The sequence below is a fragment of the Eriocheir sinensis genome, chromosome 64, assembly GCF_024679095.1.
Source record: "Eriocheir sinensis breed Jianghai 21 chromosome 64, ASM2467909v1, whole genome shotgun sequence".
In the NCBI taxonomy this organism is placed as follows: Eukaryota; Metazoa; Arthropoda; class Malacostraca; order Decapoda; family Varunidae; genus Eriocheir; species Eriocheir sinensis.
Window position 1 is genome coordinate 7,016,242 of NC_066572.1, and position 18,259 is coordinate 7,034,500.

Consider the following 18,259-nt stretch of genomic DNA (forward strand, 5'->3'; position numbering starts at 1 on the left):
TTAATTTCTTGTGTGTTTCGTCACACACAGAGGTCAGTATGAATATATTACCTGAAGAGTAAATTCTGGGATTTCAATTACACTATAGGAAATTAAAGTTAAGGCGATACTTTTGCATTTTCTCGTAAACTTCTCAATATTTGCCCACACTCTTGTCAAGAGAATAACACATTTAATTAGAGAAATTCCAAGTTTTACCTAGGGATCGTGCCCCCTTTGCAAATTACGGACACCCCCTTAGGGGGCCATGCCCTATCGGTTAAGAACCACTGCTTTAGGTTAATGTGTGTTTATGTTAGTTTATAGATAGGTTGTAGGGTCAAGACAGCTGAACAATCTGTCATAGTGTTTGTTATGATACTTTCTGCAATAAATTCACCCTCACACCGTTATAGCTCTTTTCTGGTGAAAGTCATATCCACGTGAAAGAGAATCATACCTTACCTAGAAATAAATAGTATGTGTCTAAAATCGACAGCTTAGATATGCTAATCAATGCTTCAGACCTTGAAACTTGCATCACATTTAGGTTGGATATTTGGGTAATTGTATAGTCACTGAAAGCCTCATTTCTTTGTCTGACAATAATATATAATTTACGAAAGTTAGTAAGGCACCATATAATATTTTGCTTGGCGTGTTTTACTGTGGTGTCATGCGTACTGTGTCTCGGTGTAATATACAATACACTACCAGGGTAATGTTTTCTTGCAGATGATCACTGTGTTTTTGTTAAGTGCTGCTGGCCAACTATGTAATTAGATGTGATCAATAATTTCAAACTAAGCATTATGCCTACCTAATTTAACCTACATAGGGATTGCTGGTAAATTAGTAACTAAACAGTGCCCTGTAAGGTTTGATTCATCACTCATTCTGAAAGCCATTAGTACTGTCATAGTGGCCACCACTGATTTATAATAAAAAAATGCCAAAAGACTGATTTTGATAATTAGCAACTTGTCACTAAATATTTTTCATTGTTTGCCACTTCTATTGCTTGTAAAATAGGAAAAAAATATCAGCCAACAACTAATGTGTTCACTGTGGTGCAGATATTGTCAGGCTAAGGATACTAGGTATCACCCAGACATATGGCGTTGTGAGCGAGTGGGAGAAGAGATGAGAAGGGGGAGGGTTGGCTCAGTTTTGCATTGAGGTGGGAGAAAACTATCAAAAGTGCTAGTTCACACTCTATACATAACATTCACTCTATAAAAAGAGGCAACAAAACTTGCTGCCAGCTTTTAACACCTTTCATACAATCATCTTGAATAGACCTTTGACACTAGATATTGATGCTGACCTTTGTTGGGTTTATATTTAATTATTATTTGTGTAATTCCTATGGTTTGTTCTGTGAGTTCAATGTTAGGTTATGGTTAAGTTAGGTACTCCAGTGTTTGGTATAAGGATGGTATATTATATTAGTTCATAATAACTCGTGCACTGATTTTCTTCACACCAAACCTTTTAATTTGCCTCTGCTTGAAATGTACCCACATCTAAAGATTGCTCTCTCTCTCTCTCTCTCTCTCTCTCTCTCTCTCTCTCTCTCTCTCTCTCTCTCTCTTATATTTTTAGGTGACAGTGGATATCCCTTGGAACCCTTCTTGATGACGCCCATAGAAAATCCTGCCAACCCTGCGGAGCAGCGGTACAACAGAAGCCATATGAGGACACGTGTTGTTGTAGAACAGACATTTGGAACTCTCAAAACACGCTTCCGATGTCTTCATAGATCAGGAGGGGCACTCCAGTATGATCCTGCCCGCTGTGGAAAAATTGCAGTAGCTTGTATGCTCCTGCATAACTTATGTGTGAGGAGAGGTATACCCATGCAAGATGCTGTTGAATATCACGAGGAAGCTCATCCACCTGATATTGGTAATGTAAATGTTGGGCATGGGAGGGTTGAGAGGCAAGAACTCATCCAACAAGCATTTGTACTGTAATGCTGAATTGCCATATAATACATTAATAAGTTCAAGTACTACACAGTCTCAAGGTACTTTGCTAGATTAAGGTAAATATACTGTTTTCAGGTTGAGTCAAATATCTTTATATATTTTTTTATATATTATGTCAGTGTAAAAATACATTTCCTTACTCTTGTACTTATACTGCACCATTGAGACTAGAAAATAAGAGATCTTTTTGTAATAAATTTGCTATATATAAAAATTCTTAAAAAAAAAATATTGTCTAAATTAACCGGAGTAATAAGATATTAAAATAAACACACTTTGACTCCATTGACAAGAATATTTTTTACATAAACACATGGACTACAATATTGGCAATATAAAAGGTTATTTTTTACATAAAAAAGTGACTCCATTGATAAGAAATAAATAACTTATTTTAAACAAATACACAAGAACTTCATAAATAAATAAATGCATTTTTTTTACATAAACAGGTACTTGACTATTGTAACCTTATTTAATAGTTAACTGAAACTGGCTTCATAACTCCTAGCTGAGTACATAACTACGTTGCTGATTGGCTGTCGGATATCTCTGATGCCCAACACACTCGAATCAGCTTCATACTTACAGTGAGGGGGGAAAGAAAAAAAAAAACGGTTGGGAATGAAAGATTTTAGACACTTATATGGTGGCTACATGACATAACTGCATTGGTTACCTGTCAGCAGCAGCCTCATGGCCGGGCACCAGTCGACTCTGTTTTCTAATAGTGATTAGTGATCTGGCACAGTTGTGGTGCAAGATGTGGCAGTTCACTGATAATTATTAAAAGACATAACCGACTGGTGCCCAGCCATGAGACTGCTGCTGACACATAACTAATGCAGTTATGTTACGTAGTCATCACATAAGTCTGTCTGAAATCTTTCTCCCTCAAGATCAGTCTTTCATGACGCAAGTAAGTGGTGTCTTGTGCAAGCAATCACATACCTTTATAGAGTGGCATATACTTATCATAATTACTTTATTTTTACCCAAACAAGTTTTGCAAACCACTATATAATTGTAAAATCACAGATTCATCCTAAAATGTTGAAATAAATCTACCTATCTTGTGTAAGAGAAGCCAAGTAAATGATTATGAATATTTCTTGAATCTATGAAATTTTGTTGTGTTGGGTGACAAAGACAGCAGACACCACGTCAGCCAAGACCAAATCAGCAGCGTTCTTACTGAGCTAGGAACTGTGGATTAAGGCACTGTTAAAGGGAATACAACCTAATTAAATTGTTCTCCTTACAACCAAAACAAAGACCTTTACCATAAGAAAATTATTTACATTGAATTCCGTGCCCTGTAGAACTCAACAAAGTCCTGAAAACTTTGAGCCATGGAATTCATTGAAACTGATATTTTTCAAGTGAATTAGCACACTTTTCAACACCAACCGTTATTTCTCCTTGAACTTGCAGCATTTCTGGTGCCAAAGGGTCTGTCTTTCTTTTGGGAAACCTCCCATGTGGATCCACCCTGGGCCTGGTAGTGGAAGGGCCTGGGCTGCTAGGTGCTGCAGCACCGGTCAGTCTTTCCAAAGTGAGCCTAGAACTGGAAGGCTCTGGGTGGCTTGGTGCTGTAGCATCTGTTTGCGTTCCTGAAGTAGGCTCAAAAGTGGAAGGGTCTGGGCTGCTGGGTGCTGTAATACCCAGCAGCCTTTCTGGGGACATTTGAGGCAGGAAGTAATCATGCTCCATGATTACATAATCCTCTTGAACTTCAGAAAACATTGAGCCTCCTGTGAAAGAAAATTAATTTACTTAGTCTTCATTAGCAGGAGTCACACTTGCTGCTTGTTAGTAGGCTACATCCACCACCCACACAGTTTACCTCCTTTAATTCTCAATGGCATGATTTCTTCTACTGATATCATGTGCAGAATATTATCCAAAGACTGTATATAATGAAAATGTAGAGTAATAGTATTTTTTTGCTGTGATGTACTTCATATTACTCAACAAATTTAAATTTAGAAAAATGAGCACAAAAAAAAAAAAAAAAATACCATACAACATCACATTACTAACTCAATCTGCAACAAATGATTTTACAACAAGGAATATCACTCATAGACACTCGCATCTCAGCAACTGGGTAAAGGCTATTTCAACGCAACCTAACTTAACCCTACCCAAACCCATTAACCCCTTCTTTACTGGATGTGTGTCTTGTGACACATATCTGTCACAGCTTGATGCAGCCACGAGGCAACGGGTGCACCCCCTGTGACACACCCATGTCAAGAGTAAAGCCCCATTCACACTGTGCTGACTAAGCCACGACTACCTACGACTCTAGGGTACACGAGGTCTTGGGTGTCGATGTGAAAGGGTCGGGCACGTCTTGAAAGAGGTCTTAAGATTGTTGCCGAATGCTGAGCGGACGTCAGGAGGGGAGTGAGGGGTCGTGAGGGTTAGGGCGACATGTTGGCAACTAGTTGGCCGAATGTCTCAGACAGTCGGCAAGACACCAAGATGCCAATAAAACCTCCCTCCCCTTCTTTAAGCGTGGGATCCTACTTGTCAAATGGAAAAGTCGCTGGGTTGTCATGGCAGAGTCGGTACAGTATGAATGGGGCTTAAGAATATGTTGGTTTTGAGGGCTCACAAGGACTCGGTTTTGGGGTTATTTAACAGCGTGAGGTGGCACCCAGTGCCTTGTGCCAGCATCAAGCTGTAACACGCATGTTTCATAAACACATCTGTTACAAAAAGGGTTAATAGAAGTTGGGGACATATAATAAGAGCTATGCATTGAGGTGGCACTAATCTTCATCACTTTAGCCCGTAAGCTTGTGGTTTGAAAGCACCCATTACCCTGGGACGGGGCCATGGGCCACGTTGCCATGCAAGTCACCATATTTTACCTTAAACAGGTTCTCCCCCAGGTACCTATTTATCAACCACCACACAAGACAGAATGACCACCTGTGTGGGTTGTGTGATGACTATCCTGGATTGAACCTGGGCATGCAGACTCATAGCAACAAATGTTAATCACTAAAACTGTAACTCAGAAATCCAAAGAAAAAAGACGCAACACTATTAAGGCGATCTTCAGAAGCTCAGAACATCAGCACTCATGTACCTACCATTGTCAAGAATTCATAAGGAGCTTACAGTCACTACTGCTTCTTTCTTTTCTAGTCTTTCAGTACTTATACAAAGGCTTAACCTAAGGTTGTTCTAGTTACTCTATAAAATGGCATTGAAGCAATTACCCAAGGACAGTGATTCCCAACCTTTTCTTTCAGGTGACCCCCCACTCATGCACCTCTAGACATGACTGCAACCCCACTAGTTTAGTCGTATATGTGTTATTATGATGTAATAACACCATGTCTGATAATTTGAGGTTTTGGATACCCCAAGAAAAATGCTTAGTGACCCCACTTGGGGTCGCAACCCCAAGGTTTGGAAAGGGGGCCCTCGGACCTAAAATTAAAATAGTACCTGGAACTTCTTCAGAGTCAGGGACATCAGCATGTCCAGCAATGGCAACCTCGCTGATTAATGCAGCCATTGCTTCCTCAGCAGCGCTCAATTTGGTGTCTGCGGTTGGTCCTCCTCCTGAAGAAATAAAAAATAATTATTATTTTTTTGTGAGAGAGAGAGAGAATGAGGAAAGTTTTGATAACATGTCAGTTTGAAGAATATAAAGAAAAGGCAGAAGCAATGTCTAGATATATAATAAGCTACTGGGTACTTTCATGGGTTGTGTTTTTGAGCCTAGTGGTAATTAGACAAGGCTTCTGCATCATCAGTGTGAAAAACATTCATAAGGACCTGACTGATGTCCTTTGTGACCTTAGAAAATAGTTGTAAGGGTCAAAAGCATCCATGAATACGGATCATGAATTTCATACTGGTTTGCGATGGCCAATAATGTGGGCAAGACTTTAGATGTATTAAGTCCCATAAAGTAAGGTTAGCCGAAGGTTAATTACAAGAAAAGCACCCCTCAAGTTATGCAGTCAACTTGATGCTCATGAAACATTCAACCTGATATTCAGGAAACATTTGATTTGCATGAATTTTGTTAAAGTTGACAGAATTGCAAAATAAAAGGGGGGTGGTATGGAAATCAAATTTAACAGATGGGCGGCATACATTGAGCTTCTTTGAAAGCAGAGTACTAAATCTCACCAATCCACCACTTTTCATTAAGCTATTAATAATTTAGCATTTATAAGCTGCTATTAATTAGTGAGGCTGCTGTTCTTGTATTGATAGGTCACTAAATTAATGACAATAATTTACAATGCCTGGGTAAGTTATGGTTGCCCACAGGCTTACACTTCTTTCCTCAGCATGTGAGTCATTGTTTATATATATATCTATATAGAGAGAGCGAGAGAGGGGGTAGGTTAATGTTCTAAATAACTGCTTAAGTTAGTGGCATAACACCTTGCAGGTGATGGAATATATAGGGTTAACTTTATAAGGTGCAGTAACATTGGTACCCATAATATACAACTGACTGAGGGAAGTCAAGGTGAATGATAAGAATTGCATGAAATATTACATGGGCTACCAACTGTCTTTTTTGCACGCACATATTTCTTAAAACTTAAGAGGCAATAAACTGAGAAGAAACTGTGAATACTGTATACTTTTGATTAATATACACAATGGAAGGTGATAAGTAAATAACTAAGCAACAATGTCACTAATTTTGCACCAATAAGTTACTATTTTAGCAGGTCAGAGCAGGGACGTGTGGCTCAGCAAGGACAACCCCAAGGAGGAACAAGTTAAGGTTGAGACTGACAAAAAGATATACATGTTCAAAAAGTTACCTAATGACACCTTCCTGTAGGTAAACGAGCAAGTTTTACTCGATAGATGATTGCCTGACAGGTGATGGGCTTACCTGTTCTCAGCATTTCCTGTCTTGCATCAGCAACCTTCTTCTTTACGAATGAGCGGAAATCACGAAACTTCTTCTTCACCTCGTCCTCAGTTCTTCTGGTGACGCCAACAGCGTTGACAGCCTCCAGCACAGCCAGCCACGCCATGTTCTTCCCCTCCCTCGTGACACGTGTTGAGTCCAGCTTACCCAGCAACATTGTTTTTCTGTCTGTCACCTCCCTAATAAGGACTAGAAGTTCTTCGTTGGAAAAGTTAGGGCGGCGTTTCTTGGCTGAAGGGGCTGCCATGGTGTCTTCTTCAGCGTGGCTCCTGCGGCTGCGGCGTGGATAGAGGACGCGACGTTGATGTAAATGCGTAATTGTAGCCTTTGGAACGGCAACTCCTGATTGCTGATGATGTCCCAGTTATTTTCTTTTTTCTTGTTTTCCATTTCATATGAGATGTTCTTGATGTGTTCATACCTTATGATTTGTTATTGTTTTCTTCACTGGCCCACGTGTAACTGTTTACGTTCCTGTGATTGGCTACTGTCTCTAGATTACATATGTATCAAGCATTCCTATTGGTTGAGGGAAAAATGTCAACAACAGAGGGACGGAACGGAACGGAACGGAACACCACACCACTGCCGTCTGTCGGCGGAAGTGTGAAACAGCGCTAAGACAGAAAAATCTAAACATGGCGGACTTAAGATTTTTTGGGGAATAGCAAAATACGACATTCTTATCTCCGCCATATTGGATCCACTTAAGAACGTCGTATCTGCGAAGCGTTAGTGAATCCAGGCCCTGGGCGTTATCGCAATAAGTTATCGCGATACTTTATCGCTGATAACAAAATCGGGTTATCGGCCATCCGCTACTTATTTAAATATATATCGGTATCTTCGTTACTTTTGTAATCAAAATACCGATAATCGCTTCTTTTTTCTGCCTCTCAGAAAAAAAAAGAAAAAAAAACTTGCCTCCTCCTTACTGCGCATGCGTGGCCCGGGCGCTCGGGGTTGTATGAAAAAACTTCGCGGTATGAAATATCTTCGGTGAAGAGATTTCATACTTAGATCATCAACATTAAAACACTAAGTTATGTTTTATGTTAGACTAAAAAATCAATATATCAAAGAGAAAAATCATTTAACTTTGGCCCCAAAATGATTATTCACTGCCTCAAATTTGATATTCCATATTCGTTTGTGAGCATTTTTGGTATTGAAGGCACCCTGTGTTGTGTTATTTGGTGTCCCATCGTCAAAGCGCCACAGACACTGGGCCTGGATTCACTAACGCTTCGCAGATACGACGTTCTTAAGTGGATCCAATATGGCGGAGATAAGAATGTCGTATTTTGCTATTCCCAAAAAAATCTTAAGTCCGCCATGTTTAGATTTTTCTGCCTTAGCGCTGTTTCACACTTCCGCCGACAGACGGCAGTGGTGTGGTGTTCCGTTCCGTTCCGTCCCTCTGTTGTTGACATTTTTCCCTCAACCAATAGGAACGCTTGATACATATGTAATCTAGAGACAGTAGCCAATCACAGGAACGTAAACAGTTACACGTGGGCCAGTGAAGAAAACAATAACAAATCATAAGGTATGAACACATCAAGAACATCTCATATGAAATGGAAAACAAGAAAAAAGAAAATAACTGGGACATCATCAGCAATCAGGAGTTGCCGTTCCAAAGGCTACAACTACGCATTTACATCAACGTCGCGTCCTCTATCCACGCCGCAGCCGCAGGAGCCACGCTGAAGAAGACACCATGGCAGCCCCTTCAGCCAAGAAACGCCGCCCTAACTTTTCCAACGAAGAACTTCTAGTCCTTATTAGGGAGGTGACAGACAGAAAAACAATGTTGCTGGGTAAGCTGGACTCAACACGTGTCACGAGGGAGGGGAAGAACATGGCGTGGCTGGCTGTGCTGGAGGCTGTCAACGCTGTTGGCGTCACCAGAAGAACTGAGGACGAGGTGAAGAAGAAGTTTCGTGATTTCCGCTCATTCGTAAAGAAGAAGGTTGCTGATGCAAGACAGGAAATGCTGAGAACAGGTAAGCCCATCACCTGTCAGGCAATCATCTATCGAGTAAAACTTGCTCGTTTACCTACAGGAAGGTGTCATTAGGTAACTTTTGAACATGTATATCTTTTTGTCAGTCTCAACCTTAACTTGTTCCTCCTTGGGGTTGTCCTTGCTGAGCCACACGTCCCTGCTCTGACCTGCTAAAATAGTAACTTATTGGTGCAAAATTAGTGACATTGTTGCTTAGTTATTTACTTATCACCTTCCATTGTGTATATTAATCAAAAGTATACAGTATTCACAGTTTCTTCTCAGTTTATTGGATCTTATTTTTTTAGATATATGTTGGTGCAAAAAAGACAGTTGGTAGCCCATGTAATATTTCATGCAATTCTTATCATTCACCTTGACTTCCCTCAGTCAGTTGTATATTATGGGTACCAATGTTACTGCACCTTATAAAGTTAACCCTATATATTCCATCACCTGCAAGGTGTTATGCCACTAACTTAAGTTATTTAGAACATTAACCTACCCTCTCTCTCTCTCTCTCTCTCTCTCTCTATATATATATATATATATATATATATATATATATATATATATATATATATAAACAATGACTCACATGCTGAGGAAAGAAGTGTAAGCCTGTGGGCAACCATAACTTACCCAGGCATTGTAAATTATTGTCATTAATTTAGTGACCTATCAATACAAGAACAGCAGCCTCACTAATTAATAGCAGCTTATAAATGCTAAATTATTAATAGCTTAATGAAAAGTGGTGGATTGGTGAGATTTAGTACTCTGCTTTCAAAGAAGCTCAATGTATGCCGCCCATCTGTTAAATTTGATTTCCATACCACCCCCCTTTTATTTTGCAATTCTGTCAACTTTAACAAAATTCATGCAAATCAAATGTTTCCTGAATATCAGGTTGAATGTTTCATGAGCATCAAGTTGACTGCATAACTTGAGGGGTGCTTTTCTTGTAATTAACCTTCGGCTAACCTTACTTTATGGGACTTAATACATCTAAAGTCTTGCCCACATTATTGGCCATTGCAAACCAGTATGAAATTCATGATCCATATTCATGGATGCTTTTGACCCTTACAACTATTTTCTAAGGTCACAAAGGACATCAGTCAGGTCCTTATGAATGTTTTTCACACTGATGATGCAGAAGCCTTGTCTAATTACCACTAGGCTCAAAAACACAACCCATGAAAGTACCCAGTAGCTTATTATATATCTAGACATTGCTTCTGCCATAACTTAGTCATTAAATTTCTTTATATTCTTCAAACTGACATGTTATCAAAACTTTCCTCACTCTCTCTCTCTCTCTCTCTCTCTCTCTCTCTCTCTCACAAAAAAAATAATAATTATTTTTTATTTCTTCAGGAGGAGGACCAACCGCAGACACCAAATTGAGCGCTGCTGAGGAAGCAATGGCTGCATTAATCAGCGAGGTTGCCATTGCTGGACATGCTGATGTCCCTGACTCTGAAGAAGTTCCAGGTACTATTTTAATTTTAGGTCCGAGGGCCCCCTTTCCAAACCTTGGGGTTGCGACCCCAAGTGGGGTCACTAAGCATTTTTCTTGGGGTATCCAAAACCTCAAATTATCAGACATGGTGTTATTACATCATAATAACACATATACGACTAAACTAGTGGGGTTGCAGTCATGTCTAGAGGTGCATGAGTGGGGGGTCACCTGAAAGAAAAGGTTGGGAATCACTGTCCTTGGGTAATTGCTTCAATGCCATTTTATAGAGTAACTAGAACAACCTTAGGTTAAGCCTTTGTATAAGTACTGAAAGACTAGAAAAGAAAGAAGCAGTAGTGACTGTAAGCTCCTTATGAATTCTTGACAATGGTAGGTACATGAGTGCTGATGTTCTGAGCTTCTGAAGATCGCCTTAATAGTGTTGCGTCTTTTTTTCTTTGGATTTCTGAGTTACAGTTTTTAGTGATTAACATTTGTTGCTATGAGTCTGCATGCCCAGGTTCAATCCAGGATAGTCATCACACAACCCACACAGGTGTTCATTCTTTCTTTTGTGTTGGTTGATAAATAGGTACCTGGGGGAGAACCTGTTTAAGGTAAAATATGGTGACTTGCATGGCAACGTGGCCCCATGGCCCCCGTCCCAGGGTAATGGGTGCTTTCAAACTACAAGCTTACGGGCTAAAGTGATGAAGATTAGTGCCACCTCAATGCATAGCTCTTATTATATGTCCCCAACTTCTATTAACCCTTTTTGTAACAGATGTGTTTATGAAACATGCGTGTTACAGCTTGATGCTGGCACAAGGCACTGGGTGCCACCTCACGCTGTTAAATAACCCCAAAACCGAGTCCTTGTGAGCCCTCAAAACCAACATATTCTTAAGCCCCATTCATACTGTACCGACTCTGCCATGACAACCCAGCGACTTTTCCATTTGACAAGTAGGATCCCACGCTTAAAGAAGGGGAGGGAGGTTTTATTGGCATCTTGGTGTCTTGCCGACTGTCTGAGACATTCGGCCAACTAGTTGCCAACATGTCGCCCTAACCCTCACGACCCCTCACTCCCCTCCTGACGTCCGCTCAGCATTCGGCAACAATCTTAAGACCTCTTTCAAGACGTGCCCGACCCTTTCACATCGACACCCAAGACCTCGTGTACCCTAGAGTCGTAGGTAGTCGTGGCTTAGTCAGCACAGTGTGAATGGGGCTTTACTTGACATGGGTGTGTCACAGGGTGCACCCGTTGCCTCGTGGCTGCATCAAGCTGTGACAGATATGTGTCACAAGACACACATCCAGTAAAGAAGGGGTTAATGGGTTTGGGTAGGGTTAAGTTAGGTTGCGTTGAAATAGCCTTTACCCAGTTGCTGAGATGCGAGTGTCTATGAGTGATATTCCTTGTTGTAAAATCATTTGTTGCAGATTGAGTTAGTAATGTGATGTTGTATGGTATTTTTTTTTTTTTGTGCTCATTTTTCTAAATTTAAATTTGTTGAGTAATATGAAGTACATCACAGCAAAAAAATACTATTACTCTACATTTTCATTATATACAGTCTTTGGATAATATTCTGCACATGATATCAGTAGAAGAAATCATGCCATTGAGAATTAAAGGAGGTAAACTGTGTGGGTGGTGGATGTAGCCTACTAACAAGCAGCAAGTGTGACTCCTGCTAATGAAGACTAAGTAAATTAATTTTCTTTCACAGGAGGCTCAATGTTTTCTGAAGTTCAAGAGGATTATGTAATCATGGAGCATGATTACTTCCTGCCTCAAATGTCCCCAGAAAGGCTGCTGGGTATTACAGCACCCAGCAGCCCAGACCCTTCCACTTTTGAGCCTACTTCAGGAACGCAAACAGATGCTACAGCACCAAGCCACCCAGAGCCTTCCAGTTCTAGGCTCACTTTGGAAAGACTGACCGGTGCTGCAGCACCTAGCAGCCCAGGCCCTTCCACTACCAGGCCCAGGGTGGATCCACATGGGAGGTTTCCCAAAAGAAAGACAGACCCTTTGGCACCAGAAATGCTGCAAGTTCAAGGAGAAATAAAGGTTGGTGTTGAAAAGTGTGCTAATTCACTTGAAAAAATATCAGTTTCAATGAATTCCATGGCTCAAAGTTTTCAGGACTTTGTTGAGTTCTACAGGGCACGGAATTCAATGTAAATAATTTTCTTATGGTAAAGGTCTTTGTTTTGGTTGTAAGGAGAACAATTTAATTAGGTTGTATTCCCTTTAACAGTGCCTTAATCCACAGTTCCTAGCTCAGTAAGAACGCTGCTGATTTGGTCTTGGCTGATGTGGTGTCTGCTGTCTTTGTCACCCAACACAACAAAATTTCATAGATTCAAGAAATATTCATAATCATTTACTTGGCTTCTCTTACACAAGATAGGTAGATTTATTTCAACATTTTAGGATGAATCTGTGATTTTACAATTATATAGTGGTTTGCAAAACTTGTTTGGGTAAAAATAAAGTAATTATGATAAGTATATGCCACTCTATAAAGGTATGTGATTGCTTGCACAAGACACCACTTACTTGCATCATGAAAGACTGATCTTGAGGGAGAAAGATTTCAGACAGACTTATGTGATGACTACGTAACATAACTGCATTAGTTATGTGTCAGCAGCAGTCTCATGGCTGGGCACCAGTCGGTTATGTCTTTTAATAATTATCAGTGAACTGCCACATCTTGCACCACAACTGTGCCAGATCACTAATCACTATTAGAAAACAGAGTCGACTGGTGCCCGGCCATGAGGCTGCTGCTGACAGGTAACCAATGCAGTTATGTCATGTAGCCACCATATAAGTGTCTAAAATCTTTCATTCCCAACCGTTATTTTTTTTTTCCCCCTCACTGTAAGTATGAAGCTGATTCGAGTGTGTTGGGCATCAGAGATATCCGACAGCCAATCAGCAACGTAGTTATGTACTCAGCTAGGAGTTATGAAGCCAGTTTCAGTTAACTATTAAATAAGGTTACAATAGTCAAGTACCTGTTTATGTAAAAAAAATGCATTTATTTATTTATGAAGTTCTTGTGTATTTGTTTAAAATAAGTTATTTATTTCTTATCAATGGAGTCACTTTTTTATGTAAAAAATAACCTTTTATATTGCCAATATTGTAGTCCATGTGTTTATGTAAAAAATATTCTTGTCAATGGAGTCAAAGTGTGTTTATTTTAATATCTTATTACTCCGGTTAATTTAGACAATATTTTTTTTTTAAGAATTTTTATATATAGCAAATTTATTACAAAAAGATCTCTTATTTTCTAGTCTCAATGGTGCAGTATAAGTACAAGAGTAAGGAAATGTATTTTTACACTGACATAATATATAAAAAAATATATAAAGATATTTGACTCAACCTGAAAACAGTATATTTACCTTAATCTAGCAAAGTACCTTGAGACTGTGTAGTACTTGAACTTATTAATGTATTATATGGCAATTCAGCATTACAGTACAAATGCTTGTTGGATGAGTTCTTGCCTCTCAACCCTCCCATGCCCAACATTTACATTACCAATATCAGGTGGATGAGCTTCCTCGTGATATTCAACAGCATCTTGCATGGGTATACCTCTCCTCACACATAAGTTATGCAGGAGCATACAAGCTACTGCAATTTTTCCACAGCGGGCAGGATCATACTGGAGTGCCCCTCCTGATCTATGAAGACATCGGAAGCGTGTTTTGAGAGTTCCAAATGTCTGTTCTACAACAACACGTGTCCTCATATGGCTTCTGTTGTACCGCTGCTCCGCAGGGTTGGCAGGATTTTCTATGGGCGTCATCAAGAAGGGTTCCAAGGGATATCCACTGTCACCTAAAAATATATAAGAGAGAGAGAGAGAGAGAGAGAGAGAGAGAGAGAGAGAGAGAGAGCAATCTTTAGATGTGGGTACATTTCAAGCAGAGGCAAATTAAAAGGTTTGGTGTGAAGAAAATCAGTGCACGAGTTATTATGAACTAATATAATATACCATCCTTATACCAAACACTGGAGTACCTAACTTAACCATAACCTAACATTGAACTCACAGAACAAACCATAGGAATTACACAAATAATAATTAAATATAAACCCAACAAAGGTCAGCATCAATATCTAGTGTCAAAGGTCTATTCAAGATGATTGTATGAAAGGTGTTAAAAGCTGGCAGCAAGTTTTGTTGCCTCTTTTTATAGAGTGAATGTTATGTATATAGTGTGAACTAGCACTTTTGATAGTTTTCTCCCACCTCAATGCAAAACTGAGCCAACCCTCCCCCTTCTCATCTCTTCTCCCACTCGCTCACAACGCCATATGTCTGGGTGATACCTAGTATCCTTAGCCTGACAATATCTGCACCACAGTGAACACATTAGTTGTTGGCTGATATTTTTTTCCTATTTTACAAGCAATAGAAGTGGCAAACAATGAAAATATTTAGTGACAAGTTGCTAATTATCAAAATCAGTCTTTTGGCATTTTTTTATTATAAATCAGTGGTGGCCACTATGACAGTACTAATGGCTTTCAGAATGAGTGATGAATCAAACCTTACAGGGCACTGTTTAGTTACTAATTTACCAGCAATCCCTATGTAGGTTAAATTTGGTAGGCATAATGCTTAGTTTGAAATTATTGATCACATCTAATTACATAGTTGGCCAGCAGCACTTAACAAAAACACAGTGATCATCTGCAAGAAAACATTACCCTGGTAGTGTATTGTATATTACACCGAGACACAGTACGCATGACACCACAGTAAAACACGCCAAGCAAAATATTATATGGTGCCTTACTAACTTTCGTAAATTATATATTATTGTCAGACAAAGAAATGAGGCTTTCAGTGACTATACAATTACCCAAATATCCAACCTAAATGTGATGCAAGTTTCAAGGTCTGAAGCATTGATTAGCATATCTAAGCTGTCGATTTTAGACACATACTATTTATTTCTAGGTAAGGTATGATTCTCTTTCACGTGGATATGACTTTCACCAGAAAAGAGCTATAACGGTGTGAGGGTGAATTTATTGCAGAAAGTATCATAACAAACACTATGACAGATTGTTCAGCTGTCTTGACCCTACAACCTATCTATAAACTAACATAAACACACATTAACCTAAAGCAGTGGTTCTTAACCGATAGGGCATGGCCCCCTAAGGGGGTGTCCGTAATTTGCAAAGGGGGCACGATCCCTAGGTAAAACTTGGAATTTCTCTAATTAAATGTGTTATTCTCTTGACAAGAGTGTGGGCAAATATTGAGAAGTTTACGAGAAAATGCAAAAGTATCGCCTTAACTTTAATTTCCTATAGTGTAATTGAAATCCCAGAATTTACTCTTCAGGTAATATATTCATACTCGACCTCTGTGTGTGACGAAACACACAAGAAATTAATCCAGACAAGGAAAGGTTTAGCCGCGCTGGGGATCGAACCTGCAACCAGCAAGATGAGAGAGCCACTCCTTAACCAGTTGGTCAAATAGGTACCCCCCTCGCAGATTGAGTTATGGGAGGTTCGCCCATCAGGCAAGTTGCTACACTACATACATAGGGCTTACTATTTTCTTTAAAATCTGGGAGGAAGCTTTATTCACAGATGCAAGGGGTGTGGAGGAAGAACCAATTCCTAGAGGGGGCATGGTAGTAATAAGGTTAAGAACCACTGACCAAAAGAATGGTAACCTACCTCCTAAAATAGTAATATATTGCTCCTGAGGATAGTAATCCTTTGTTGCAAAGGGTAGTAACCTATCACTGCTAAAGTGCGAAACTATCAACAATTTAACTAAATGGTTATCGTAGCCATTTCCTGGTGATTACAACAATCTCCACATGAAAAAGTATTATAATTTACCCAGAAATTGAGTGTCTGAAATGGATCACTCAGGTCAGCTAAGCAATGTCAGGGATATATAATTACAGTCTCGGAAATGGATCACTCAGGTCTGCAAAACAATGTCAGGGATATATAATTACAAAGTAACAAAATACTCACCAAGCAGGTATGAGTGTCCAAACTCCCCTCTGTTGAAGCTCCGGCGAACACAACTATTCCTCCATATGTAAGAGTCATGACTGCTTCCAGGGTATTTTGCTGAATAGCTTGTGATTACTTGATCAGAGTTGGCAATCACCTGGATGTTCAGTGAGTGATATTGTTTACGATTGACATATACATCCTCGTTAATCTGTGGGGCTTTGATGGCAATGTGGGTACAATCAATTGCACCAATCACATTAGGGAAATTACTCAATTGGTAAAACTTATGCTTTGTTGCAGCTATGTCTGCTGCACTTCTTGGCATTTTTATCTCCCGTCTTGCTCTGCTGAATAAGGCATCTGTTACTTTCCCTATTATTCGTGAGACACTTGATTGGCTGAGTCCAGAGGCATCTCCCACAACACTCTGAAAGCTTCCACTAGCGTAGAATCTCAGTGCTGTCAACACTTGCGTGTGAGTAGGGACGGCATGAGATCTTCTTGTCACACGACCAATGTCTGGTTCCAGTTCATCACAGAGCCAGAGTATTTCCCTACGAGGGAATCTATAATATCTCAAGAGATGTTCATCTTCCACTTCCAGGGGGTTCAAAGGGTCTCTGAAGACCCTTTCTCTCCTGAGAGCCCGGTCGTGTGCTAATACTGCTTGTAATTCCATTTCTTCACCTTCAATAAACTGGGGTCTTCTGGCTTCTTTTTCTTTCTTCTCCCTACTTCTTCTTCAGATTCTTGTTCATGTTGTTTTGGGCCGCGGCGATCTACTCGCTCATATGAGCCCTTGTGTCGTCCTGTGAGGGCTTCATAGGCGTATCTGCTGCCCCGTCCTCCTGAAGGAGGCGTAGGTGAGGCGGATGGCTGCTGCTTCCTGCCGTGAGGGGTGGACGCCTGCTGCCACCAGCAGCACCGTGGGCAGGTCGAAAGTGGGCACGTCCAGGGAGCGCCGAGGTGGTATCGTGGCAGCACTCGGTGAGAGTGGAAGCGTGGGCAATGCAGCAGAAGGTGCTCACTGGTCTCCTCGACGGTCCTGCCAGGGGTCAGGGGCAGGCGCAGGCGGTGGAGGTGATCGCTGAGTCGTGTGACGGACCACGTCCAAAACGATATTTTCCTCTCACACGGCTGTGGGGAGGAGTTGGTGCGGTACTCCTACTGGCCCATGGAAGTGGTGCGGAGGGTGTTTCTTCTTCAGGTTTCTTCTTCGTGAGTGTTTTATGGGGCTAGTTTCGCTGTTGTTATGGTCGCGGGTCTTCTTCTTCTTCCTCTGTCATGGTCCGTATTGTATTGTGGAGGCCCTAGGTCCGGGTTATGATACCTTACGCCATGCCTGGAGCTGCCGTAAAGTTACGGTGCCGGAAGAGTGTCGTAACTGTTTAGTGAATAGCCCAAAGCAGCCGAAGGTTGCCTTAAGACATTTTTTGTGACTTACGAACGTCGTAACTCGTTAGTGAATCCAGGCCCTGGTCTCTCGTTAACTGAGCATGTTCAGACCAGTAAGCTAAACCCTGTACTGTCGCACAAAGCTTTTTACCACATTAAGAGTTGCTGGAAGGCTGAATCAGACATACAGTACCACTATCCTCACTGTTTCTAGGACGACACTCTGTACATATAAATAGAACTCGTACAGAGTGTCGTTCTAGAAATAGCGAGGATGGTGGTAGTGGTACTGTATGTCTGATTCACCCTTCCAGCAACTCTTAATTACGGTTAAAAAGCTTTGTGAGACTGTACAGGTCTACGCTTGCTGGTCTGAGCATGCGCAGTTCACGCGAGACCAGTATTTGTAAAAAAAAGCACCAGCTTTTGACGATGGGGACACCAAATAACA

The 18,259-nt window shown here is 40.5% G+C and overlaps 3 protein-coding genes across 3 annotated transcripts; 1 reads left to right on the forward strand and 2 right to left on the reverse strand.

The window, feature by feature from the left end:
* Positions 1-3,329: 3,329 nt before the first annotated feature.
* LOC126987353 (myb-related transcription factor, partner of profilin-like) lies at positions 3,330-7,548 on the reverse strand. Its single transcript, XM_050844343.1, has 3 exons — positions 6,859-7,548; positions 5,439-5,555; positions 3,330-3,724 (listed from the first exon to the last, which is right to left on the reverse strand). Exons 1-3 carry the CDS (start codon positions 7,142-7,144, stop codon positions 3,330-3,332), a joined length of 798 nt encoding a protein of 265 aa, XP_050700300.1. The 5' UTR covers positions 7,145-7,548.
* A 793-nt stretch (positions 7,549-8,341) lies between these two features.
* Positions 8,342-13,236, forward strand: LOC126987355 (myb-related transcription factor, partner of profilin-like). Its single transcript, XM_050844345.1, has 3 exons — positions 8,342-8,906; positions 10,289-10,405; positions 12,116-13,236. Exons 1-3 carry the CDS (start codon positions 8,621-8,623, stop codon positions 12,571-12,573), a joined length of 861 nt encoding a protein of 286 aa, XP_050700302.1. The 5' UTR covers positions 8,342-8,620; the 3' UTR covers positions 12,574-13,236.
* Positions 13,237-13,604: 368 nt separating this feature from the next.
* LOC126987354 (putative nuclease HARBI1) lies at positions 13,605-17,889 on the reverse strand. The gene is made up of 2 exons (XM_050844344.1): positions 16,429-17,889; positions 13,605-14,253 (listed from the first exon to the last, which is right to left on the reverse strand). Exons 1-2 carry the CDS (start codon positions 17,090-17,092, stop codon positions 13,883-13,885), a joined length of 1,035 nt encoding a protein of 344 aa, XP_050700301.1. The 5' UTR covers positions 17,093-17,889; the 3' UTR covers positions 13,605-13,882.
* Between the last annotated feature and the right edge of the window lie 370 nt (positions 17,890-18,259).